This window comes from Gouania willdenowi, chromosome 6 (genome assembly GCF_900634775.1).
Source record: "Gouania willdenowi chromosome 6, fGouWil2.1, whole genome shotgun sequence".
Lineage (NCBI taxonomy): Eukaryota > Metazoa > Chordata > Actinopteri > Blenniiformes > Gobiesocidae > Gouania > Gouania willdenowi.
The window spans coordinates 11,353,818-11,380,767 of record NC_041049.1 but is presented as its reverse complement, the minus strand read 5'-3'; the positions used below and the strand labels follow the sequence as shown (position 1 = coordinate 11,380,767).

General features: G+C 37.2%; 1 protein-coding gene across 3 annotated transcripts in view; it reads right to left on the bottom strand.

The window, feature by feature from the left end:
• The window catches only part of nrf1 (nuclear respiratory factor 1), a 34,710-nt gene extending 8,161 nt beyond the window's left edge, over nt 1-26,549 (bottom strand). Inside the window, exons 1-11 of one of the 3 annotated variants that reach the window (XM_028451286.1) lie at nt 26,419-26,549; nt 23,093-23,226; nt 22,821-22,965; nt 19,246-19,360; nt 19,022-19,148; nt 18,248-18,388; nt 12,251-12,409; nt 11,173-11,388; nt 9,591-9,689; nt 9,321-9,478; nt 943-1,064 (exon numbers count right to left, since the gene is read on the bottom strand). In XM_028451286.1, the coding sequence (XP_028307087.1) occupies nt 943-1,064; nt 9,321-9,478; nt 9,591-9,689; nt 11,173-11,388; nt 12,251-12,409; nt 18,248-18,388; nt 19,022-19,148; nt 19,246-19,360; nt 22,821-22,965; nt 23,093-23,176 (1,366 nt within the window). In that variant the 5' untranslated portion in view covers nt 23,177-23,226; nt 26,419-26,549. The remainder of the gene's footprint in view (nt 1-942; nt 1,065-9,320; nt 9,479-9,590; nt 9,690-11,172; nt 11,389-12,250; nt 12,410-18,247; nt 18,389-19,021; nt 19,149-19,245; nt 19,361-22,820; nt 22,966-23,092; nt 23,227-26,418) is intronic. The other 2 variants (XM_028451288.1, XM_028451287.1) reach the window with 2 other exon arrangements.
• Nucleotides 26,550-26,950: the final 401 nt, after the last annotated feature.

The following is a 26,950-nucleotide window of genomic DNA, read 5'->3' as shown; positions in this document are numbered from 1 at the left end:
TATTCAGTTTAAAGTGAAAAAAGTTACATGGGGAAGTACCGTAAAAACTTTTTTCTCTACTGCTTATGACTTTTTAAAAATAATTCTATTGTTGATTTAAAGTTTTTAATCATTGATTTCAATTTCTGTTGAATGTTTTAATTTATTTTCAAAATCTTTCTGTTGCACTTTTTAACCACGTGAAGCACATTCAATTGCCCTGGGTATTAAATGCACTATACAAATAAATGTGTCCTTTTTTTTTTAAGTGTCTTTTTGGGCCGTCCTCTGATTGAGAGGTTGCGGGTTCGATCCCGGTCTATACCAGTCTATGTGTTGAAGTGTCCTTGGGCAAAACACTGAACCCCTAGTTGCTCCTTGCATTGCAGCTCAGTCCCACTGGTGTGTGAATGAGTTGATATGTAAAGCACCTTGTGTGTGAAAGGTGCTAAAAACATTACTTACTTACTTTTTTTAAACATAAAGAAATACATAAATAAAGAATGATATAATTTATTAAATCAAAGCTAATTAACAAAAAAGACCATTTCTTTTGTGGCACCAAAAATCCTTTGAGTGAGTAATACTCAGTTTTGTGTTACCATGGTGACGGTTCAATTCCGTAGCAGCTGCAAATTAAATATGTGGAATGGTCAATTTTATATCTATGAAGAAATTGTATTATTTCATTGCATTCACTGAACTGTAATTCAGAAAAAAACTGTAGTGTAAAATTCTACTTATTTGAACATGTTTGTATTGTATGTTGATGCCATTTTGATCAATTTCCTTGATAAAGAGTTTTTTTTTCTTATTATCAATGGTTGTGAGTGACTGGTAGCATAGTTTAGTTGACACCACAGCTGGTTAACCCTAGTGTAAAGTCATGTTTTGTTGGTTTTTTAATGTTGTGTAGTGGCCTGTGGTGTAGATGAAATGCTGTGTATGTATGAGCAGAAGTACCTGTGGCATCTTGGACTCCAGCCAGCGCTCCAACAGCAGCCGCTGTCTCTGCCAGGACGATCTGACCCCCGCCTTGTAGCGTCGCCTCTGCTAACGTCGCTACAGCATGGGCCGCTGCTTCACTGCAACACACACAGAAACACACGTCAAGACAATCTGTGTGGCAAAGTGAAGCAAACTAAGATTTCTACAATCAGGGTTGGAGTCAATTACTATTTTCAATAACAATTACGTTAAATCTTCAATTATCCATGTTCAATTACAACTCAATTATGATTACAGTGACTGGCATTTTTTCCAATTAAAATTAAAATGATAATTTTCCCCCTGAAATTAAATTACATATACGGTAAGTTCTCAATTTACTAAGGTTCAAATTGAATTAATTACAATTATTGAAACTGAAATAAATAACCCCATAAAACATTTGATAGCCTTATCTTAGAAAAAAAACTATTTTTTTTCCATTTTTTTTGCCTTGCCTTTGAAATGTGGGTGTTTTTCACATTTTTCATGCCTTACTGGATTTTCACCCCCAGTTTCAGTGTGTTCATCATATTTAACTAGTTTTTAATTTATTCTGAACGCCTCATTTCAGAAGAAAATCTCACATTTATTTTTACGCCAGCCTTATCTCAGGACTTTTTTCCCCCATTTTTATGCCTTATTTCAAAAATAATTTCCTACATTTTTTATTTTCATGCCTTACTATAGCCTTATCTCATAAAAAAAAAAAAAATCTAAAACGTTTACATTTTTATGCTATATTGATAGCCTTGTGTCAAAAAAAAATATTTTTTTTTTCATTTTTTTTGCCTTGCCTCTGAAATGTGGGTGTTTTTCACAATTTTCATGCCTTACAGGTTTTCACCCCCAGTTTAAGTGTGTTCATCATATTTAACTAGTTTCTTTAGTTCTTCTGAAAGCCTTACCTCAGAAAACAAAAATCTAAATATTTCTATTATTATGTCAACCTTATCTCGGAAGAAAAAATGCTATTGTTTTTCCATTTGTATGCCTTATGATAGCGTTATCATTTTTTTTTTCAAGAATTCTACCTTCCGCTGCCATGGGTTCGAATCCCAATTTTGTCATATATATTTTTTTAATTTTAACATATTATAATATACCTTTAAAAATACATGTACGAAAAAAAGAAACATTTTATGGTATTTCCTGAGTTAGGGTTAAAAATACATATATATACAAAAAAATAAACACATTTAGGGTATTTCCTGGGTTAGGGCTAAAATAACGTTAAGTCACGTGGTGCACCTATCACGTCACCTAACTAGCCAATGAGGGGCGCTGCCAGTCTATTCATACGTTTCCATATCAATAGCCACGGCCTTATTTGATCATTTATGTGATTACAATTATAATTGATCACAACCCTGTCTACAATATAATGAAAAAAGTACTCTCTTTCTCTACAGGTAAGCCCCCCATCCGCACGCACACACACACACACAGGGCTAAGGAGCTACGAGTGTGTGGGCTATAAGAGGCTTTTCTAGTCTGGACTTATGGGGAATCTGTCACATCTCCCCACAGACCAGGTGCTGCTGGTCTAACAGAGCAGTTTTATCAGCAGATCAAACCAGTGGACTTACCAGCAGCTTATTAAGTGCAGCAGCTTATATGAACTAATGAAAATGTTCACAAGGTGGGACAGTCGTATAGAAAGGAGGAAGAACTGCTGTAGCATGAAAAGTACTAAGTAAACTACTGTAGGTTTGTGGATGAGGTCGTTAATAGTGAGACATCATAAGATTGGCAAGAGAAAATGATAAAACAGACAAAAAAAGAAAGATTTCTTGAGCCTCCAATTTACGTGCCAAATTAACTACTGTAATCAAAACGTATTTTCTTTTTCATATATCATTATTATTACTATTTTGTAAATAAGTTTTATTATCATTAATCATTGACTTAATAAATGTATGTATACCATTAATAACCAACTGTTATTGTTTTTCTTTATTTTTTATTATTACTATTTCGTAAATATGTTTTCCCTTTTTCTTTTTTCCACAATTAATATCATGAATCACTTAATTAATAAATGTATTTATCTACTTCATCTTTTTACCAATAATAACCAACTATTATTATTTTTCTTTATTTTATCAATATTAAGTTGTAAATAAGTTTTTTCCTTTCCTTTTATATATTATTATTTTTCAATTACAATCATTAATCATTGAATTATTAAATCTATTTATCTACTTAATCTTTCTACCATTGATAGTCAACTATTATTTTTCTTTATTTTTTTAATATTACTGTTTCGTAAATCTTTTTTCTTTTTCCCTTTAATATTATTATTCAATTACCATTCAATTGACCTCATAAATCTATTTATCTACTTCATCCTTCTACCATTAATAGCCAACTATTATTTTTCTTTATTTAATTGTTTTATTATTGCTATTTGATAAATATGTTTTTCCTTTTCCTTTATTATTATTGTTTTTCAATAATTATCATTAATATTGAATTATAACATTTATTTATCTACTTTATCCTTCTACCATTAATAGCCAACTATTATTTTTATTTTTTTTCTTACTCAATCCACTCCCTCCTTCCTCACACCAGCACACACACAAACATATACGGTGTGTATTTGTATATTTTACTGCGTTATGGTTTCTTTCTTTCTCTTCAATGTTGATTTGCAAACATGTAACGCCGTCAAACACAGAGCTATTCTCCATTTATGCAAATTAAACTGCACAATGCCTGGCATTGGGTTTACAATGGAGCTGATAAGATTTAGTCACATGCTCACAGGTGGCATCTATGGTGATCCTGTCAACGCAGCAGAAATTAAAATAAAAGAGGGGGAGGGAGAGGCTTTTCACGTCCCCCACCCCCCTACACCCAGAGCTGGAAAACAGAGACAATAGACTGGAGTGTGTGGAGGTAAACAGGCTCAGGTGGGTAACAGGTAACAAGCCCCAGTGGGACACGCCCTAACACATCTGAAATGAAATGATTGCATCGACACTTTCACGGTGAAGCAAACATGCAGCAAAGCAGCGTATACAGTGAGTTTGATGGATTTATAGTCTTTACTTTGTCAAAAGGGTTTTAAAATAATAAAACAAACAGCTTTAACTATTTCTAACTACAGTAGCTTTAATTCTGTGTGTTTGTTTTAATCCTGCAATAAAATCTATTTTACAAACTGATCACTTTTGAATAATGGCTGTTTTTATTTATTTTATGGGTAAATGCAAACATGTATCACAGGCAATAACTTTATACACTTTATCTCCTGCTCTAGGTAAGATTAGACACATTTCTTTTTCTTTTCCATTCTGACATCAACTAATGATTTTCTAAAGAAAAAAAAGAAACAACAATGGAAAAATGCCGTCTTAATTTTCATTCCTTCCTCTCAGATTTGTATTAAGACTATTTGTGCTGATAGAAAACCTGTGGTTAGGAGTGAGGATAATTGCATTGCACCTACTGTAGCTCACTAATTAATGTGATGCGGATCCAGTGATCTAGTCTAGTGATCTCTTTGGGACCTCAGTGACCCGCCCTGACGACCGTCAGGCGTGCTCAGACAATAATTGCCACTTCTGCCATCTTGCGTTTTTTAATAAATCTGCTGACGAGCCATTTCCTATTGAATGTATGCAGAGAAAAGAAGCTTCGGTTGCGTTTCACCCATGTTACTCGAGCTGCTTTTATTTTGAAAACCTTCCAGCCGCACGGCAGTTTTGCGCCTCAAAGATAGGGGTCATTGCTATTTTAAGCTCTTTAAGTTACGTGTAGGGATAGACCGATATGGATTTTTTAGGACAGATGCAGTTACCGATAGTTTTTTCTATCAACCCTAGCAGATGACCGATACGGACTGCTGATACTACTTTCGCTCCCTCAATTTACATCATAAAAATTACACAATGATGATAACAAATGGTACATTTATTTAAATTAACAAAGGTGAGGTAGAATGACAAGTAAAAAATATTTAACAAATATTAAAACAGGTGATGCAGAGCAAGAAAACTATTTCTGTCCTCTGTAAATAATGCGGATCGGCGAATGCAGCAGCCCGCATCGGCCGATGCCGATACACGTAAAACACGCAAAAATCGGCCAATAACATCGGCCGGCCAATGTATTGGTCTATCACTAGATATGTGCCAACGAAAAAACATTAACCTACCAGCAGATGGTGAGCTACGCATCCCTCAACCACATCGTGGTAGGAATTTAACTCTTTTGGAAACTTTACTTTGAAACCAAAGGAAAAACAATCATGAACGGAACCCTTGGACTCCCATGAACTGAGGAAAAGAGCCTCCACTTATTTCATGAACTGAGTTTTTTCTCCTCCTCCCTGTTCCCCTTTTTTCCACCATCATTGTGCAATGTCTAATACAGTGTTCCTCAAATGGGGGTATGTGTACCCCTAGGGGTACGCGTTGGCACTGCGGGGGTACTTGAAAGCGAGAGAGTAGAAAATTACAAATAAAGAGTCAGTCTTGGTCCCACCACGGGCATGAGATGACTGGAAATAATAAAAACTATAGAAATAAATCCACTCAGGAGCCACTAATTCAGTGTTTTTCAACCTTGGGTTCAGGACCCCATGTGGGGTCGCCTAAAATTTGTGAAAAATTAACTAGATTTTAGAATTTTTTGAGTTATTAATCTTTTTTTAAAAAAATAAAACACACAATCATAAACAACTGTATTTCTATACTTTCAATTTGTGAAATATAAATCGAGTTCAATCAATCTCAATCAATCTTTTATTTGTATAGCGCCAAATCATAACCAATGGTATCTCAAGACACTTTACAGTAGAGCAGTCTTAAGAACGGACTCTTCATTTTATGGATACACACATATGCATATATACGTATATGCACATACATATGTATCCCACACCCAACATGAATTCATCATGGCGGCAAGGAAAACCTTCTGTTAAGCAGCAGGAACCTTGTGTGGATCCCATTCCTATGATGAACAGCCATCCACGTTATGCTGTGTTGGGTGTGTGCAGAGGAAAGGGTGGAGACAGAGTTGTTGAGACTCTGTAACTCCACACTGAGGATCCCACGGACCTGCAAGACAAAAGCCAGAAGGAGTACAGGAGCAAACACACAAGGGAAGAAGCAGACATAGAGAGAGTGTTTGAGAGAGGAATGGGACCCTCTCCGGTCCCTCTCTAACCTAAATGACCTCTCTCTTAATGCCCTCTCCCACCTCTCTCCAACCGAGCATGCCAGACCCCCCCGGCAGTCTATGCCTATTGCATCTTAACTATGAGCTATGAGCTGGTTCCTAACTAAAAGCTTTACCAAAGAGGAATGTTTTGAGCCTAACCTTAAAGGTAGAGAGGGTGTCTTCCCCCCGAACCGTGGTTGATAGATGGTTCCAGAGAAGTGGGGCCTGATAACTGAAAGCTCTTCCTCCTATACTACTTCTAGAGACGAATGGAACAACGAGTAGGCCAGCATTTTGAGAGCGTAGTGTTCTGGGGGGATTGTATGGCACTACAAGCTCCTTGAGACAGACTGGTGCCTGTCCATTTAGGGCTTTATAAGTGAGAAGAAGAATCTTGAATTCTATTCTATATTTTATGGGAAGCCAATGCAGAGAGGCTAATACAGGAGTAATGTGATCTCTTCTCCTAGTTTTAGTCAGTACACGTGCTGCAGCATTTTGAACCAGCTGAAGTGTCTTAAGCGACTTGCTCGGGCAGCCTGCTAAAAGAGAATTACAATAATCCAGTCTAGAGGTAACAAAAGCATCGACTAGCTTTTCGGCGTCGCTCTGAGACAGGATAGATCTGATTTTAGCAATGTTACGGAGATGAAAGAAGGCAGTTCTTGAAGTTTGTTTTATGTGAGAGTTAAAGGATAAATCCTGATCAAATAGAACCCCAAGGTTTCTAACAGTTGTGCTTTGTGCCAGAGTAATGCCATCTAGGGCAGTTAGGCTAGCATAGGTTTCTCTATGGTGTCGTGGGCCCAGTACAATGACCTCAGTCTTGTCTGAGTTAAGAAGAAGAAAATTTTGGTCCATCCAGGCCCTAATGTCCTTTAGACAGGCCTCAAGTTTAGATAGCTGATTTGTCTCACCTGGCTTCATTGATACATACAGTTGGGTATCATCAGCATAGCAGTGAAAGTTAACAGAGTATTTTCTCATAACATTACCAAGGGGGAGCATATAGATGCAGAAGAGGATTGGACCGAGCACAGAGCCCTGAGGAACCCCGTAGCTTACTTTAGTGTACACAGAAGACTTATTATTCACGTGTACAAACTGGTACCTATCAGATAGGTAGGACTTAAACCAGTTTAATGCAGTCCCTGTGATTCCAAGTAATTCCTCTAATCTCTCTAGTAGAATATAGTGATCTATAGTGTCAAAAGCTGCACTAAGATCTAATAAAACCAGCAGTGAGAGTCGTCCTTCATCTGAAGCCCAGAGTAGATCATTAGTTACTTTAACTAAAGCAGTCTCTGTGCTGTGTTGAGCTCTAAAACCTGACTGGAAGTCCTCGAACAGGCTGTTGTTTTGAAGAAATTCACAGAGCTGAGCCGCCACAACTTTCTCAAGAATCTTTGAAATAAAAGAAAGATTAGATATAGGCCTGTAGTTTGCTAAAGTGCTGGAATCAAGAGTAGATTTTTTGAGAAGGGGTTTGATTACAGCTACTTTTAAGGACTGTGGCACGTAGCCTACTGATAGGGATATATTTATTGTCTCCAACAAAGATGGGCAGACCAGGGGAACAACTTCTTTAATCAGCTTAGTTGGGATCGGATCTGAAAGGCAGGTCGATGGTTTGGAAGATGAAATAATAGAGTTAAGTTCCTGAAGTCCTATATGTGTGAAACAGTTTAGGTTGGGCCTATTTACATTTAATGGTACAGCAGGCCCAGGTGAAGGCAGGGAGTGGCTAATTTTATCTCTAATCTTATGAATTTTATCGTTAAAAAATGTCATAAAGTCCTCACAGCTGAGGGCTGGAGGAATCATGGGCTCAATAGTCTCGACAGTGCTGAAAAGGTACCTCGGATTATTTTTATTTTCTTCAATTAGTGAGGAGTAGTATGTAGATTGACTATGTCGTAAGGCTGTCATGTATTTACTATGGCTTTCTTGCCAGAGTATTCGTGACTCCTCTGTTTTATTGGAGCGCCACATTCTCTCTAATTTACGGGTTGTTTGTTTGAGTGTGTGAGTTTCAGAGCTAAACCACGGAGCTTTCCTCTGACGTTTAATAGTTTTTCCCCTCAATGGGGCAATTGAGTCCAAGGTGGATTTTAGTAGACTAGCAGAGCTATCGACAAGCAGATCCAGTTGAGAGGGGTTATAATTAATATCATAGCTATTTATTGGATGATGCACTAAGTTTAAGGCAGCAGGAAGGGCCTCTTTAAATTTAGCCACAGCACTATTGGACAGATTTCTATAATTCTGATAGAAATTCAGAATAAGGGCCTGGAGGACGGTAAATTATCGCAAATAAGACTGGCTGGCAGGTTTTTGATTCGGTATAAGATAAATTTAGAACCAGGCTTTCAAAGGAAGTGTAATTGGCCTTTGGTTTAGGATAGATTAGGAGAGAGGAATGATAAATAGCTGCTACACCACCTCCACGGCCTATGTCTCGTGGCATAAGAGTATTTAAATGACTGGGAGGAGTGGCATCATTTAAACTAACATATTCATCTTGATACAGCCATGTTTCAGTTAAACAGAATAAATCAAAGTTATTTTCTGAGATAAGGCCATTTACTAGTAGAGATTTGGATCTCAGTGATCTAATATTTAATAGAGCACATCTAATTAGTTCAAAAACTAATTCTAGAAAATGGTGTCTTTGGGGTCGCCAGAAACTCTTGATATCAAAATGGAGTCACGATCCAAAAAAAAGGACGAGAACCACTGCACTAAATATTGTTTCTTTCCACTTATTTACTAAAAGAGCTTCTTTAAAATGTGTCTCATCACTCGTTCATTCCATCATTATGAGCTATAGTTGTTTTTAAATAGTTTTCTAAGCAAAATACTGTAGTTGGACAAAGGGGGTACTTGGATTCAGAAATAAAAGAAAGGGGGTACTTAACCAAAAAAAGATTGAGAACCACTAGTCTAATATATATTTATTATTGAATATGTGCCTATAAATCTGTACATAATCTACAAAATTATAATACACAGTATACTGGTTTCCAAATAACTATTTACTTTGCCTGTTTTTATTCACACACCTCAGACTCTTAGTGTGATTAATCTAATCAGATCTGGTGTGCTAATAATTGTGTAGCTGTGACGCAGTCAGTCCTTCCAGCCTAATTAGCGTTACATGTGACTGTAGAAGGTTCTACCTGTTCAGAGCCATGGTGACTGTCGCTCCGGGATGCATCTCCTGACTGGCGGCGACGGCAGCCTCGGCTAAAGACGCCACTGCCTGCGTCGCCTCTGATGCTTGAGTGGTTTGAATCGTCATCTCTCCTCCTTGAAGCGTTGCCCAGTTCTGCTCCACCTTCAGAAAATCACACAGGCTTGTGGGAATAGTTCCACCGTGTTTTAAGTTTACTGTAATATTGTAGATATGATGGGTATTAATAAGGAAAGGTAATCATTGAGAGTATTACCTCCCCGTCAGTTACCGTGGAATAGTTCACTTGTGCCACCGTCACACCCGGTAACTCCGAGGCGTCTGCCAGAGTAGCGACTGTATGTCCTGTGCCGACCTGTGGGGAAACGTAAGAAACTTTAAGACACAATGGCCATGTTTACAGGAGAGTTTTAATTCAGAATAAAAACATAATCCCCTTTAAACTGAGTGTGTAAACACCTAATTCCGAATGAAAATGGCCATTGCGAAATAAACTTATTGGCTTATTCTGATTGCATATAACCCCAGGTATATTTCTGGTTGCTAACAAGGACATCAGTAGGAGTTGGCTTCCGGTTAAATATTTTATGCTTTTATTTTGATAACACTGCGTCCTGTTTGGCACTTGAGGTACTGCAGCTTGATGGTAGGGCTGCACAATTAATCAAATTTTTATCGTGATCACGATTTCGGCTGCCACGCTTAAATTAACCTGATCGTCGGCAATATCTACATTTAAAATATGGGCTCTGCACTCTGTAATAATGTATTAATTCAGTTAGCCTTTGGTACATTTAACATTCTCTGGGTAATTGTTTTTTAATTATAATTTAATTTTAAAGCTTAATTTTGCACTGAAAACTGCACACACATTGCTTGTTTAAATGTAGTGCAATGAAAATACAGATTTTTCCCTAATATGATAAATAATTGTGAATATAATCGTGATGTTAATATCGATCAAAATAATTATGATTATCATTTTGGCCATAATCATCCAGCCCTGCTAGGTGGTGATGTAAACACACAGAGACGTACGGGAAGTCGGCACGGAGCGACTTTAAAGCTGTTTCATATTTAGCTATTTAAAGATGCACAAGGTGTTTAAAAATGTTAGAGAATACTGCATGAATGCGTTGTGTGGCCAGAGTTGTACTTTTGTTGGGTTTTATTGACATTTGTCTGAATTTGTACATGTTTGAGAGTTTCTACAGTGATGTAAGAGCTTGACATTTAGCGTACACTTTGTTTTTGTATATTTCAGTGGTGAAATTAAAGGTTTACTGCTATTAAACCTAATGTTTCATCAGTAAAGTCTAAACCTTTATTTGGGAGTGGGTGTGCTACGCTGATTTTAATTCCGAATGGAATACTTCCTCAATCTTGTATACAATTAATTCCACTTTAAATTAATTCCGGTCCGTCTGCGCATCCTCATCCTGTCGCAATGACGCACCAGTGACAATATAATAATCCAAGATGGCCGCCTGAAGCAAGCGGGACTCCAGCCGAGACTATTTATTTAATAAGAGCCTTAGAAGACATGGATATAATGAAAAGAGTGGATGGACTGAAGCATAAACATTATTATGTGATCTTCTATGTTGTATTAAAGGGTTTGTTGTGTTTTTCCTGATAGTTCACCCCCTGTCCAATCAGAAACCTTCCCAACCGCCAGACCTAGATTGAATAAAGCCGAATTACAATTTCCATGCAAACTCAAAGCAGAACATTTTAATTTTAAATTATTTAATTTGGAATTATTACCTCTTAAATAAAAAACATAATGTGCAATGAAAGCACACAAACACACAATGCAAGTGGGGATGAAAGTGCACCTGAATGAGCGAGACGGTTCCATCGGGGTTGTTGATGGTCTGTACGACGGTTTGCGAGGGCACCAGGTGTGCTATGCCCTGGGCGGTGGTCAGGTGGTGTTGGGTGGAGCCTGCACTGTTTAACTGGTGGTCTTCAAAGGCGTAGAGGAGGTCCTCACGGCCGTGCTGCTTGTAGCAGTTCTTTACGATCGTTCGCAGAGCCTGTGTCCACGACACCTGTGGAGATGAGTGAGGGGCAGATACTATTAGCAGGATTCTTTGGTTCAGAATCACAAACAGAACAAATGAAGAGTGAAATTGATGCTCGAAAGTTTGTTTTCATCTCCACTGTAAACACACCGTTTAGTGAAATGTTCACACATTGCATTGTGGGATGTGGAGTCCTGTAGACAGGTAGATAGATGTGTTTTAAATTCTTTCTGATAACTCAGGTAATACCAGGAACAAATGAGCACAAAAATAGTGTCAAGCAAATCACTGTCATCCTTTTATGGCAAAAAACAAGAAATCATGGTAAGAATGAAGTAAAAACACGCCTATGCATCTGTCTACGAGGCTCCACATCCCACAATGCAATGCGCAAAACTTTTCCAAAATTGACAATAAGAGTGTTTACAGAGGATATCAAAAAACAACTTTTGAGTGTCAATTTGACCTTTTTTCTACTTTGAGGAGTAAATTATATTAGATTTATTGAGGCCTACACTATGATATTATCTAATAAAAATATTATCGTGGGTGGCAGCTTTAAATATGGATACAGAAAACTGTTTTGTAGCTGATTTTTGGTTAAATCTCTGAGAAAACAGCATCTTTAAGCCTAGTCTGCTTGGAGTGACCTAAGTCCAGGATGTTGCTGAAACTGTAGATGTTTGTTAAGCATTTATTTTCGAACAGAGAAAACCTATAAAGAGTTGAAATCATTCGTTTGTGCAGTTCTTTGTCTAGTTTGTGTGCACTAAATACTTGTTATCTTTAAGTCTCAGCAGCATCTGACAATGAAAGTAAAGCCTTTCAGAGATGAACACAAGTGTCAGGTCATTCTACGGCTGCTCTTTAGCCACAAAAAGTAGGTTACCCTTTGTTTCTGCTCCTCTGTGCGGACATCACTGCGCACGTTGGCCCAAGGGATGTCCTCAGGCCACCACACCGGCTTGCAGCTCTCCTTGCCCCAGCCAGGCTTCCCTCTGCCCGTTGAATACTTCAGCATCTCTGGGATGAAAGCCCGAAGCTGGGCCTGAAAGATAAAAATTAAATTCATTAAATTCACAGTTACGCGAAGATGACGAGATACAGTGTCTCATTCTCGCCCTTGAACAAGAAGCAGGAGACGTGTATCGATCACCCACTGCTGGGTGCTGAGGTGGTCAGAGAGGCCATGAATAGAAACAGGCTTTCTAAAAGGAGACGGGTGCACTCGTGTTTATTAACAGACCAATCTATGGCTGTGGCTCCAGCAGGACGTGTCAGACAGACACTGAGCTAACAGCAGCACAGCTCCACTGTCGTCCTGTCCCAGCAGAGGCTCCTATTCGCTCAGCGGGGTTAATAAGGACAAACGGGTCAATGAGTCCAAAAGCAAAATCAATGTCAAGCTTAAAACATTAGATTAACTTTGAGGAGTTGTTGTGTGTTCTACTGTATAAACTATTATGCCTCATTTCATTAGCGTAGAACAACTGTAACCAGATGAACTTATAGTTAAGACAAGCTTTGAGATGCCACTTTGTTTCTATAACTACAGCACATTTTCATGGTAACAAATTAGAATAGGGAGGCAATCTAGATGACAGCCATTCTTAGAATTTCATGTAGGTTTTCCTATATTTTGATGCTTAAGTTGTTTTTTAGACAGTGACTGTATGTGTGCATGTGCCAAAATGAAGTCACTAGATTAAAGAACTTTAATATTTAGACTTTAAAATATAATCTTTTCATTTCTGAGTTCTAAAGATTGTTAATAAAGTCAATTTTTTGCATGTTTTGCATTTTTGAGTCATGTTTCGACACCAATAATTGGTGCAGTGCAGATGTAGGTGCATGCTTGCAGTCTGTACGCCCACCGTTACAATAAATAACTGCTCACTTTTAACTCGGGCTGGGCAATATATCGAGATTCAAGATATATTGTGATTTCTATTTTATCGATATAGAAAATTACAACATTGCTTACAATAATATATTTTCATTTCATAGTTTATTTTGCATTAAAATACTCGTTTTAGGAGTCACAGCATGAAAAGCACAGTTAGATGGATTGTTGAGTGTTTGTAACACAAACCTTACCCTAAACAAGCCACACTACAAAACTCACTCACACGTGCTGTCCCTTAGAGGAGAAAAAGACGAAAGTGGCAAATATTGTGCAGCTGTTGGTTAATAAATGTGCCTGTGTGGCATTTTTTTATCAGCAAATGTAACCCATAATTGTCTTTCTGGTAAGACTTAATTAAGTTAAAAATATAAAGATTGATCGTATATCGCCATTTAGAGAGAAAACACTGAGATATGAGTTTTGGTCCATATCACCCAGCCTTACTTTTAACCCCTTTGTTTGGTCCAGTGCTGGTTTGAAATCAGCAAAAGTAAAAAAATAAATCAAAATAAAATAATAATAATATAATTATTGCATTTTAACCATAAAAAGATGCAGCAAAAAAATCTCAAATTATCAGAGTTTCGCCTCGTATTCACATTCAAAAAAAAACTTCCACTTCACCTCCACTGCTAAACTTACAACCAGATCAGTTTTTTCCTTCATTCTCATTCATTCAAGCTTTTTTTTTTTTTAAATTTAACAATAATCTATACGCGTGTGGAAAATCAGCCCAACAGTACAGATTAGATAAACCCTAAAAAGGAGCTTAACAGTCACTCAATCATTTTCTAGTTGCAGCTGAGGTGTCGGATGCCATTTCTCCTCCGTTCATGTCTTTTTCTGCCTCGGTGCATCAAGCTGCGTTCAAGAGCTGAAAGTGGAAACGGCCGAGGCTCTTTAATCTAATCTGCTTTACAGATGACAGACTGTGCACGTGCAATCACAGCTACGTTTCCAGAATGGGTGTCACATTCACAGACATGCTGCGGTGGAGCTCGTGCCCACGCCCTGAGGAGGGTTATATTGCACAGAGTAACACTGCAGTGTTAGCGTCATTGGTTACATATACACTCCATTTTCTCCCTGGTTATACTTGTTTCTCTGGATGACGCTCGTATTATTGATGGTAGAAGAGTGAAGTACATTGTGTGTAGGAAGTGATAAGACTCAGTAAGAAAAAAAACGATTTGGGGATGTATCGCAATATTTTACCGATCGATAGATATTTATTGTGTGATGTGTTCATTTGAAAGAGAATAATTAAAAATGTTTTTATTCTACCAAAAGTTTTTTTTTTCTCTCTCTTTCTAACCAATTACTAGATATTTCAGGCGACCCCCCATGGGTTCCTGACCCCAAGGTTGAAAAACACCGACATAAGACTTTGTTAAACTACCTCACTCCTCAATGCATTTTAGCTTGGAAAATGTTTGCACCTTATTTTCATAAAACTACTACTATTGGGCACTTTTCTAGATGTTTGTGGTTTTAAAGAATTTAAGAAACAGAATCAGAAAAATTTAATCTTATAGTTTGATAAACATACCCCTTGTTTTTGATATTTTTACTTGAATTACAGTTAGTTACCATTTACTTGTTCTCGCAAGTTAAAAAAAAATAAAAATAAATTGTATTTCTTACCGTTTTGTACTAGTAATGGTGAAATTTTTAATTATTAATTTGCAATATATCGTGATGTATATCGTATTGCTTAGTATACGGAATTGTATCGTAATATGTAAATCGTATTGTCAGATTCACGGCACTACCCATCCCTAGTACTCAGACTTGGTTAACTCGTACAGAACATTATGGAAACTGGCATTCTCACCTGTGAAGGATGCGGATGAATGTGTACAAAGCCAGATGGCCTAATTACAGTGACTAGTGAGTTAAGTGGCATGTTGCCCTCACACCCGCCACCCCACCCCCCACTCTTAATCCTCCGAGCGGCGTACCAATCAGAGTTTAGGAAGCTGGTCTATGCTGGTCCCTGAACCTAACAAGGCAAGGCAGTAATTATGGGCTCAGCCTCGACTCCAGATCACCTGCTACGGCTGCTCCATATATCTGATGGGCAGAAGGATCTGACTGTGTGCTACGCTTCACTCTGGATTACATCACTACTACAGATTAAAGCCTGGAAAATATAGCAAGAGGCAGCTGTTGGAGACACAGTATTTAATATTTTCAGGTCATTACAAAGCCCTCTCAAGACCATGGCTGTGTTTGAAATAGCACACTCCGTACTATGCACTACAAACTCAATGAGTAAATACTGTCTACTACAGAGGTTCCCAACTTTTTTCGGGTCGTGACCCCTTTTTTGATATCACAAATGTCGAGCGACCTCAGAGATGTTTTTTTTCTAGAATTAGCTTTCCATCACCTCGCGACCCTGAAAACAGGAACAAGTGGGTCAGAAAATGGATGTATAGCTTTTGATCATGTTTATTAAAGTGTTTTACAAATACAAGTAGCCAGGATTGATGCACCACCTCAGATTTGATAGTTTAGGTATAGAAAACAGTTATTGGACATTCATTGTTTGTGGTGTTGAATTAGAAAAATAATAATATCTAAAAAAAAATGTAAAAAATTAATTTCAAACAGGTTTTTGTTTTTTTTGACCAATTACTAGACAATTTAGGTGACCCCATTTGAATTCTAGGCGACCCCAAGGTTGAAAAACACTGGTCTACTATATACTGGTGTATGTATGGTTAGGATGATGAGCATTCCCACTGAAGTATACTTCCAAGTTTCCCAAGATGCATTTCAAACTACAAAAACCTGAAGCAAACTGAGGCTTAATATCTAAGTTAATTTTCCACCTTTGAAAACATTTCAGGGAGAAAGTGAGACAAGAAGAGATGCTTTTGTTTTGAAAAGGGGATGTTTGACATTTAGCTTGAAGCCGTTCCCAGGACCATTTTACGTTCCGCTCGCAATACACCATGGGTAGGTTGAGTATGACTAGTGTGCCCACCGTGCATACAAAAAAAATCTCCTGATATAGTATAAATCCAGGTAACTCTCACATACTATCTAATGTGAACACACTACATGCTAAGTTTGACGTTAAACCTAGTGAGTAGTACGTTAGTATGTGATTTCAACAACTCTTTGCTCCACTGATTTCCATCTGCCCTCTACCTCCACTCCTACCCCTGTGACAGAGCCAACAGGTTACTCCAGATAATCTCCTTCAAAGTCCTCCATAAAAACAAGCACCAACCAACACCTGCCCTCCTAGGATTCACCTGACCACGTGATTGGTTCATGCTGGCTACTTTGACGATGATCAAGAAAATGCATCAGCACCTCTGAGACCAGGGCGTAAACAAGCCCAGCTCCCCCGGGTGGACGACAGGCTTAGACAACGAGTGCAGCTAAAGCTACTACGAAAGGTCAACAGGGACCAGAATACTCTGCATTTCCTCTTATTGCCTACATGGCAATGACGGGGGTGGGACTGCAGCTCTGAGCCAGGTGTATAAGCCTCAATTACAGCTTGTTCAAGTGTTGGTGCAGCAGTTTATTATTTTTTTTTATCCGAGACAAATCCAAACAGTAGATGGATAATTGTAGATCACATGGATGACTGGTAGACATGAAAGAAAAATGCAGAGACAAAACTGCTACAAATTAATGTGTGACCTTGATACATATCTTTAGCTAAGCTCCTGCTTATCCTTAGTATTAGACACATGTTCATTATCCTTGTTTGTTGGAAACTGCTGCCCTCTGCTGGACGCAATTGTAGAGACTTCAATTTTCTGTTCCAAAATTTACCAAATTCAACTTTCAGGGTATACACATTTCAGCATCACTTTGGACTTTTCCATTTCATCATGTTTCCTTGTTTGGATAACTTACCTATGAATTTCCTGAAATTGTAGCAATCCTAGCTAAATAGGATTAATTTAGCAAAAACTCTCTAAACCTTTTTATCATTTTTAGCTTTTGTCAATCCCGTCAGCTAATTTCTGTGAAGCACTTTGATCTACAATCGAATTTGTAAGAAAGGTGCAATATAAATAATAGGGGTGAGTGTTGGCAAGGATGTTGCCATACGATACACATCACGATACTTGGGACACGATACAATATTATCACGATATATTATGATATTCTACCCAGGTAACATCAAAATTAAACGTAGAGATGAAAAATCAAGTTGATGTATATGTTTATCAGAAGATATTGATCATTTAGAGGACAAATTGAGTCAAAACAATTTGTTTCAAAACATCGTATTTATTATTATTATTTTTATTATATTTACAGAGCCATCTACCAGAGTGGAGGTGCATTAGTGGCACAATTTTCAAGGTTTTTATGTGGGAATAGTAGTTAGGCTGCTCCGCTGAGAAGTGACAATGTCTCCAGCAGTAGAAAATACAAGTCCACGAAAATGTGAAAAATACAATAAGAAAAATATTGATTAAATATCAGAAAAAAAAATATCGATTTAAAATTTGCAATTAATAAAATCGCTATATGATGATTGATTGATAATGAAGTCAACTACTGTTATTATTTTCATATTTTATGTATTTACTTTTTTTTGGAGCTGCAAACTTTCTGCCGTGACGTGTCACCAGATTAACTCATTTATCATCACAACACATTAAAAACACACTTCTCTAAAAATGTGTTTGCATTTTCACTCACAGGGTAACATAATTACTACCTAAACCATAACATGTTCTGCAAGATTTTAAACCGGATTATGGTCAGAATTTTTGAATATATTTGTCACTATTTCTAGACAGAATATCAGGTAAATGTGTGATATTGTTCTAAATAATATTTGTGAGACATTTTTATGTCATGTTGGGGCCTGATTTTAAATAAAATAGAAAGCGAGGAAAACAAAAAACCAAAACACTAGCCTGATATCTTTATCTATTTCAGTTTTTTCATCCATTTTTTGTAATCAAGTTAAATCGTAGGCTGGACCAATGTCCTTACCTGTGTCATTTTGTCCACAGACACGGGAATGCCATCGATGGTGAGTGGGGGCAGCTCAGAGGCCAAATCTCCCCCTGCAGGAGCGTGCTCAGCCAGGGCGTTCTCCAGGTCCTCCAAAATCATGCTCTTATACTTTCTCACCTAAAAAAACAGAAGTAACAAAAATAATATGAAAGTATTTCAGGTTAAACTTCAATAAAGTTTCTGTGTATATGACAAAAATGAATTATTGTTCCAGGAATATCAATAAACAGGAGACAGATAAAAAGATGATGTTGGAGCGTTTAGATGGCATAGGTAATAGGAGCTTTTATGAATAAAACCACATTAAAATAAGGAGTTAGGGCGGGGCAAAAAAAATCGATTTAATTGATTTATCGAATTTGTAGATAAAAACTATTTTTATTTTGCAAATTCAAGTTAAAAAAAAAAATGTATATATATATATATTTTACCCCACCAGTTTTATTTTTTGGCTTAAACCTGGGTTAAAGCTTGAAATAGTTGAATGACAGCCTCATTTATTTTTTATTTTGGGATTGTTCTATGCATTATTTTAACTATTGAGGACAATCACAGCAATAAACTTGAACTTTTGACAATAGATATGATGTCTGCAGTCATTTTTAAGTGTATTGAAAAAAAAAAAAAAATCAAAAATCGCATTGAAACTCTAATTTTTGTTTGAGTAAAAATCAGTATAAAGTTTTCATTGGATTCTTGTTCTGATCTGTTAGTGTAGTAGAGATGATGTTCCATCCAAAGATGACTGACCACGTTCTCCAGAGGTGCAGCGCCAAAGACTTTGAACACAGGGTTTGGTTTGGATGGAGAGATGCACAGCACGATGGCCTGCTGACCCACTCTGGTGGTGTACTCATCCAGTGTCGCTCGCAGTTTCCTGTCAACACAAATCAATCCTCAGCACTTCACTTCAGTCCCATGAGAAGAAGTTTTTAAAGGCATCATTAGAGTTATTGTTTTTTTGTTAATCTCACCTGAGCAGACGTGTCTGCTGCCTCTTACGGATGGAGGGGTTGGATTCAAAGATGTGGGGTCGTTTTCTTTTCTTCCCGGTTGCCACGGCAGCTGCAGCTGCCATGCCTACAGGCCCTGTGGGAGAAAGGAAAGAGCAGGTTTCACTGCTTGCTCAGACACATGAAAGCATGTGAAAGCACACTGATGTTGACTTTACTGTGGCACTATTTCCCTTATTATTAAACTCAGCCTTACTGATGCTCATGGAGGTTAAAATACTCAGAAAAACTATATAAACAGTTGCCAGAATTTAAGCCCAAAACGTTGTTTTTTATCAAGACTTCAGGCTTTGCAATTACTTCCCAGGTGTAAAAATGATCAACTAGTGCCACCTCCTGGTCAATTAGCAGCATTACAATAACTCAAATAGCAACAGACAGTGGATAAATATGCATTCTGAGACATGTTGGAGAATAACAACTAAAAAAAATGCAGCAAAGCAAATTTATTAGCTTGTATCAGGGTTGGGGTCAATTATAATTCTAATCGCGTAATTGTTAATTAATTATGGTGAATTAATCAAAATTCCCCATAATTATAATTGAAAAAAATATTTTGCTATTGTAATCATAATTGGCATGTAAACTCTATAAAAACTGTCAATTACACTTTAATTAAACGCAAAACTGGAGAACCTTGTTACAGTTCTATGTCTTACACATACATACCATAATTAACAATTATTAAAACATGTTTCATGTTAAGTTTTTCCACTACCTGCCACTTCTCTAAAGGATCATTTTACCATTAAAAAAACAAAAAAAATCTAGGGATACAAAAAAAGGCTCAGACGCCCACAGCAAAAATATCTTTGATAGCTTTGATTGTGTTATATATATATATATATATATATACAGTATATCTGTATTATATTTGTATAGTTGCATATTTTTATTAATATTATTTATCTTGTTTAATTTTTTTCTATTGTAATATGTGCACTTGTTTTTAATCCTTATTTAATTAACAGTATTTTGCCTCATTATGTATGTTTTTCTTTCTTTCTTTCTTTAGTGTTTCTTCTATTTATTTGTAATATTTATTGAGCCTCTGTAACACAAGTAATTTCCCCCTGGGATAAATAAAGTATTTCTGATTCTGATTCTAACACAGTAAACAAAAGATGAGAAACAAATTGGATAACCGATAATATTTTTTAGTTTATTATACAGATGATTTAAGACATGGGCCAGAACTGACCCGTTATCATAAGAGATGCTAACAGAAAGCTAACACAAGAGGAAGGTTACGTTTTATCATTTATTAAAGGCTCAGTAATTGTGATTAAATATAGTTGAAGTTCAGTAATTGAGAACGTAACTGTAATTGACTTTCAGGGGAAAAATAATAATTTCAGGCAAGGCAAATTTATTTGTATAGCACAATTCCTACACAAGGCAACTCAATGTGCTTAACATGATAAAAAAAACAGCTTAAAATCAATAAGAACATTCAAAATCATGAGTAAAATCCATTAAAATCATCAACAAACACATGACATCAACAACATGACCAAAAATCTCCCTCTCAATCATATGCAGTAGAGAAAAAAAGTGCCTTCAACTTTGATTTCAAAATGTTCACATTAGCATTTAGCTGTAATTGCAAAAAATGTCGGTCACCATAATCATAATTGAATTGTAATTGAACGTGTATAACTTAAGACATCATTTTAATTGAAAAATGTAATTGAGCCTCGGGATGCAACAATATTTGGTATTTTACAGAACAAGATTAATACGACCTGTTCGTTACAGCAAATAACGGTATTTTTGGAAGGTTTCCCCATCACAAAACTTTTTCAAAACTTTGTGCAGCCGCACATGCTGTGTGATCCCCTCAGGAGCAGAGACATGAGAGCAACACATTGTTCAGGCTCAGTGCCATGCGCTGCTCATGACGCCCTCAGAGCCAATCAGAACGTCCCAGAATTTCCTACTGGCTCCTGAGAAACTTCTTCCGCTGTCAGAACATTGTGTTTGTGGCGCGGAGGAACCTGTTAACCTACATTCTGCTGCACGTTCGTACGACTCCTCACCAACCGTCCACGTTTCACCGGCATTCCTCCGCCTTTTGACTGGAGAGGCGGGAACAACAGTCTGCAGCCAGCCCGGGAGCTGGTGTGGATCCTGCTGCATGTGTGTCAGACTGGAGCTGCAGGGGCCTGTCTAAAGAGCTGCATGTACAGGCTGGGGTGTGGACGCTGTGAGCACGCATTAGTGATGCGTGGGCCAGGATTTTTCCAACCCGCGGGGCCCCGCATGTACAGCCTCGATTTTCAGAACCCACCCCAACCCAACCAAACAGCGTCGTGTTTGTTTATACGTGTGTCTGTGCATATGCATGTATGACTTTGTGTTTTGTGTGTATATACCGTAATTTCCGGACTATAAGCCGCTACTTTTTTCTCACGCTGTGAACCCTGCGGCTTAAACAGTGACGCGGCTAAATTGCTTTTCCTCGTGTTATAAGCTTCATGCCGCCACAAAATTGAGCCCTGTCACATTAGACGAGGTGGAACAATGAAATTTCTAACATTAAATCCTTTTTGCTCCCACAGAATCATTCTGATCACTCATTTTGTCATGATGCACACTGCCTCATCATAGCGATGACACGGAGAAATGTTGTAAGAGAGAGAGAGACCGCAGCAGCAGCAACAGTGTGGATGCAGTAAAAGTCAGCCAGTTTGTAATAAAAGGATAAACAGCATAAAATTGTTAAACCACCACGTTAGGTTTGTTTAGGATTGATCGGTGCTCTGGACTCTGAGGCTGATGGAGAAGCTTCCGTAAGGAGGATGAACAGACGGAGCGGAGATCAGAACAGCCTGTATACAGGCTGTATCCAGGCTGTTCTGATCTCCGCTCCGTCTACAGTAAAAGTCAGCCAGTTTGTAATAGTAGCATAACAGCATGAAGTTGCCAAATCACCACGTTGGATTTGTTCCGATCGTGTCCGTATTCTGACTCAGACTCGCTGTGTCTGAGCGGACAAAGTGGTGTATCAGTCTGGTTCCAGTAAAAAGTGACCATAAAAAGCTGTAAATGGACTGATATGTAGACGTGGGTCAGTGAGGAGGAGACTTCATGTAGTAAAGGAAACATATCAGTTGAAACGCGGACATTTCCGTGAAACCTTACTTGAGTACAGCAGCCCGCCTACCTGCACGTTCTGATTGGCCGAGTTGTCTGAAGGGCACCCTCATCAGCCAATAGGGTGTGGCCTATGTTAGGCTGCGGCATTTGTGCGGATTTTTCTTAGAAAATTGCAAAATTTTTGTAATGTGGCCAATAAAACAGTGCGCTTCGTAGCCCAGAAATTATGGTATATATATATATATATATATATATATATATTAGTGCTGAACGATTTTGGAAAATAATCTAATTGTGATTTTTTTCCCTCAATATTGGGATTGCCGTAACCGCACCGTCACTGTGGCCCAAAAACGTTATGCAAACCAAGCTGTGGAAAAACTGTACCATTGCATCCCTAATTGAGCCGAACCCTGGCTCGATTGAGTTGGTCTTACCTGCAGCAGCCAGGTGGGCAGTGACCTCATCAGTACCAGCTGAGTTGAGGATGTCTGTGTCGTCATACGGATCGTCGTCCGGCGAAGACGTGGAGTCTTCGTCAGCGCTCATCATGGACGCTTCGGTGAAAGTGGTCACGTGTACCTGAACATGTGGAGTAAAAATAAAAATGAGTCAACCATCTTCATTTTCACACACATCAGGGCTGACTGGAATTGAATTTGACTTTCGGAGAAAAAAAATAAAAGAGGAATTGAGGTAATGGTGTTACGAGCATCTGCTGGACCTGTTGGCTGACGGCACTGGCTTCAATGGTGGTCATGTGTTCTGTTTGGTGGACAGTGTGCTCCTCCATTATCTGCTGCTGGGTTTATGCAGGTCAATGTTAAGCCCACAGAGCAGTTACTGAAGAGGGAAACAGAATAGGTTTATTGCAAAACTTTGAATTATTTTACAAGTCAAAAAAAAAAAAACAAAAAAAAACTTTGGACCACATTCATTCATCCAACATATCAATGCTGCAGGCAGCTATTTCATATTTTGGCAACTGTATATTTTACCAATTATTCCATCTAGGCCTGAAGCGGTTTGTTGATTAAACCAAATTAAACCGATTAGGAAAACGAGTCTATGCAAATTATCTAAGTCGATGCATCGTTTAATTAGTATTACCGGCTCCAATGGGTCTAATTTTTGCTCCATGGCACACTGTGCTCCATCCGGACTGTTTTCCTGAAAGCGCCACTGCTCTTAGTTCTGCTATTCAACCGTTGCCATGGTTACCCAGATGAGCATGAAGCAGTCAGCTGAGAATCACATGTACGCCACTGTATTTTCAAACATTTCAAAACATGTTTCATGTTGATATACATAAAAAACGTAACAGAAAAACAGAAACATATTTGAAGAAATATTGATAAAACACTTTGAAATAGTTAGTAATGAATACAATATATATATATATATATATATAGTTATTTTGCTTAATGTTTAAAGGAAGCTGTATTTGTAATTGAATTATTTTGTATTGCACATTATCATGGTAAAAAATAGTATATTATACTTAACTTGTTGGTTTGTACTTGTGAAGTTCAATGTCAGATTTAATTTTTTCAATTCTTGAATTTGGCGAATAACCTATTTTACCTCAGTTTAGCACCATGTTTGTGTTTATTAGGGCAATGTTGATTCAGAGGCCCTTATTTAGGAAATACCTAACTAAAAGGTCATGTGAAATTACTTTGTTAGATTCTTGTATAATAATAAATTTGTTTTGTGCAATGAAAAAAAAAAAAAAAAAAATCTTAAAAGGATTTTTGTGTAATGTAGAGCTGTTAGTTATGGAATAAGATCAAGTAGCATAAAGAATGCAACAATTTACTGCAGCGCTAAGCCACTAGTAGTGGAGACCTAAACAATAGAAAATAAAATTAATCAAAGCTTTGAGTTAAAAAGCAAAAAAAAATAAATAATAATAATAATATTCAACAGTAGTGTTTAATAAAGAAATTAAGTAAATGTATTGTGCTCATTTGTTATCTTTACACAGATGATGAAACTAATCAAATGTTTATACATTTCAGGGCTGGGCAAAAAAAAATAATTAATCAATTAATCAAATTTGTAGATTGAAACAATTTTTATTTCGCAAATTCGAGTTTAAAAAAATAAAATAGTTTAATTTTTTTTAATATTTTACCACCATTTCTTTTTTGTTCTGTCCTTGTGGGTTACCGTAGCGTGATGTGAGCCCGCCCCCTCTTTGTTTACCCTTTGAGTAGGCTATATGTGTGCCACAGTTATATTTCATTTTTTATTCACACTATGCTGAGATGCTAAGGGAAGAGTTTTTTTTTTTTTTTTTTTTTTTTAATTGTAATGCTATAAAATATGTAGTTATCTGATTTCTTAATCATAATATTTAAGCTACTGTGAAGTTGCTGTTGCACTTTTGCTTAAACCTGGTTAAAGCTTGACATTGTTGAATGACAGAGCCTCATTTACTTTTTATTTTGGGATTGTTCTGTGCTTTTTAACTCTTGAGGACCATCACAGCAATAAAGTTGCATTTTTTGACAATAAATCTGATATCTGCAGTCATTTTTAAGTATATTGAAAACAAACAAAAACAAAAAAAGAAACTCAAATTTTTCTTTAAAAAATACTTTTTTTTTTTATGGCAAAATCACCCCGCCTTAGAGCGTTTCAATCATTGCTAAATGTGGCAATTTCTCTCATAACTCACTCTGTGACTTTTTTTTTTTTAATGCTTGTGCTTTTAATTGCAGAATTGATAAATCCAGATTTAATTTCATTGGCATCTACAGAGAAATTAGATCTACACCTATTGGTCCAAAATATTTAAATCAGCAGGTCTACTCAAAATGTGTTGTCGTTTTAAATATATATATTTAAAAAATGTTAAATGTCTCATTAATTGAAAACTGCCAGAATTCTGAGTTCATTTTGACATTTATTTATTTTTTTGTTAAGAACTCCAAAAACTATCATACTTAGTACTTTGAGTACTGCACTAACATACAACACACATCTGTCACAGAGGTTTATTATCTTCTCTTCATAGAGCTGTTTTATTGGTGCAATGGCCGGTGTAACGAATTTACTGGTGCCCACATACACTGATGACGTACTTCCGTGTTTTGAACAGTGGCTTCTGGTCATGAGGGATTAAAATGTAAATAATCAGAATAGTGTAAAAAAAAAATATATATATATAAAATAAGTTGAAAACAATAAAGACAAGATGGTTAATGTATTGTTGGTAATGGCAAATTGTACACTCAAGTACACACGCACACACAAAAAATATTATCAATTTATAAGTGCAACTCTCTCGATAGTCAGTTCCCACAGTCTAATGTTATGGATTATTAGGAAACCATTTCATTTGGTGGACTTTAGACTGCTTGTCGTTACAGCAAGTAATAATAGCTTGTCAGCAGTGAAATTTGGGGATAATAATGTGTGCACTTGCAGAGAGAATGCTTATTTAACAATTCACTATAGTCAACGTCACATGTCATTGATATCTAAAATCCCATTATAAATAAAATACATGTCAAACCACATCACCATATGACACCAGTCATCAGGTAACACGGATACCTGAGGATAGCCAACATCACCGGTAGTCAAAGCTAAGCTAGCAGTGTCCTACATTCGGCTAATTAGCTGCGTAGCTAACCATTTGGCGGTATATAGTCGATAATGTAAGACACTGTGGGTCTGGTCAAACAGCAGTTGTGTGCTGTGATATGACGATAAAAGCTCATGTTTCCAGCGTGCAGGTGGAGGTATAGAGCTGAAACGCAGCAGTACATGAATGAAACCCGCGCAGTATAAAGCACACAGCCCGGGCCCAACGGCCTCTAACAACAACAGCTCCTCTACTATCTGCAGCCGTGTTGTTACCGCGCCTTCGTCACGATTCACTGACGAAAACACGAGAAATGCAGCGAAAAGCGGGCGCAAAAGTGCGACTGAACCAGCAGCATCTCTCAGCCCGGACGTTGCCGGGTTGATGGTGCGGCTGCGCCAGGGCTGGAATGGATGGAGATTGCGCGGTAGAGCACTAACCTCAGAGCGGCTGCGCTACTTCGGGCCTGCGCCGTGCGGTCGGGGATGGAGCGGAGAGCCTTAATGGAGGACGGAAGGGCGCCAGCAGCACTCACTGCAGCACATTACACTGTGATGCATTCAGGAGCCCCTCCTCACATTGTAAACCCCCAATCATTAGCATTACTACTACTACTACTACTACTACTATAATAATAATAATAATAATAATAATAATAATAATAATAATAATAATAATAATAATAATGGATTAATATAAATATGAACATACATAAAAGTGATTTATATATGTAAATATTATTATTATTATCATTATTACTATTACTATCATCAATAACAATGATAGATAGATAGATAGATAGATAGATAGATAGATAGATAGATAGATAGATAGATAGAACATAACTGTAAAAATGTTTCGACATAAATACAGTGAAACTGTACTTTAATTCTGTTTTATTGTTTTGCACAACACAAATGTTGCTTTTTTTTGTTTAATTTATTATTTTTGTCTGTACATTGTTCTATGTCA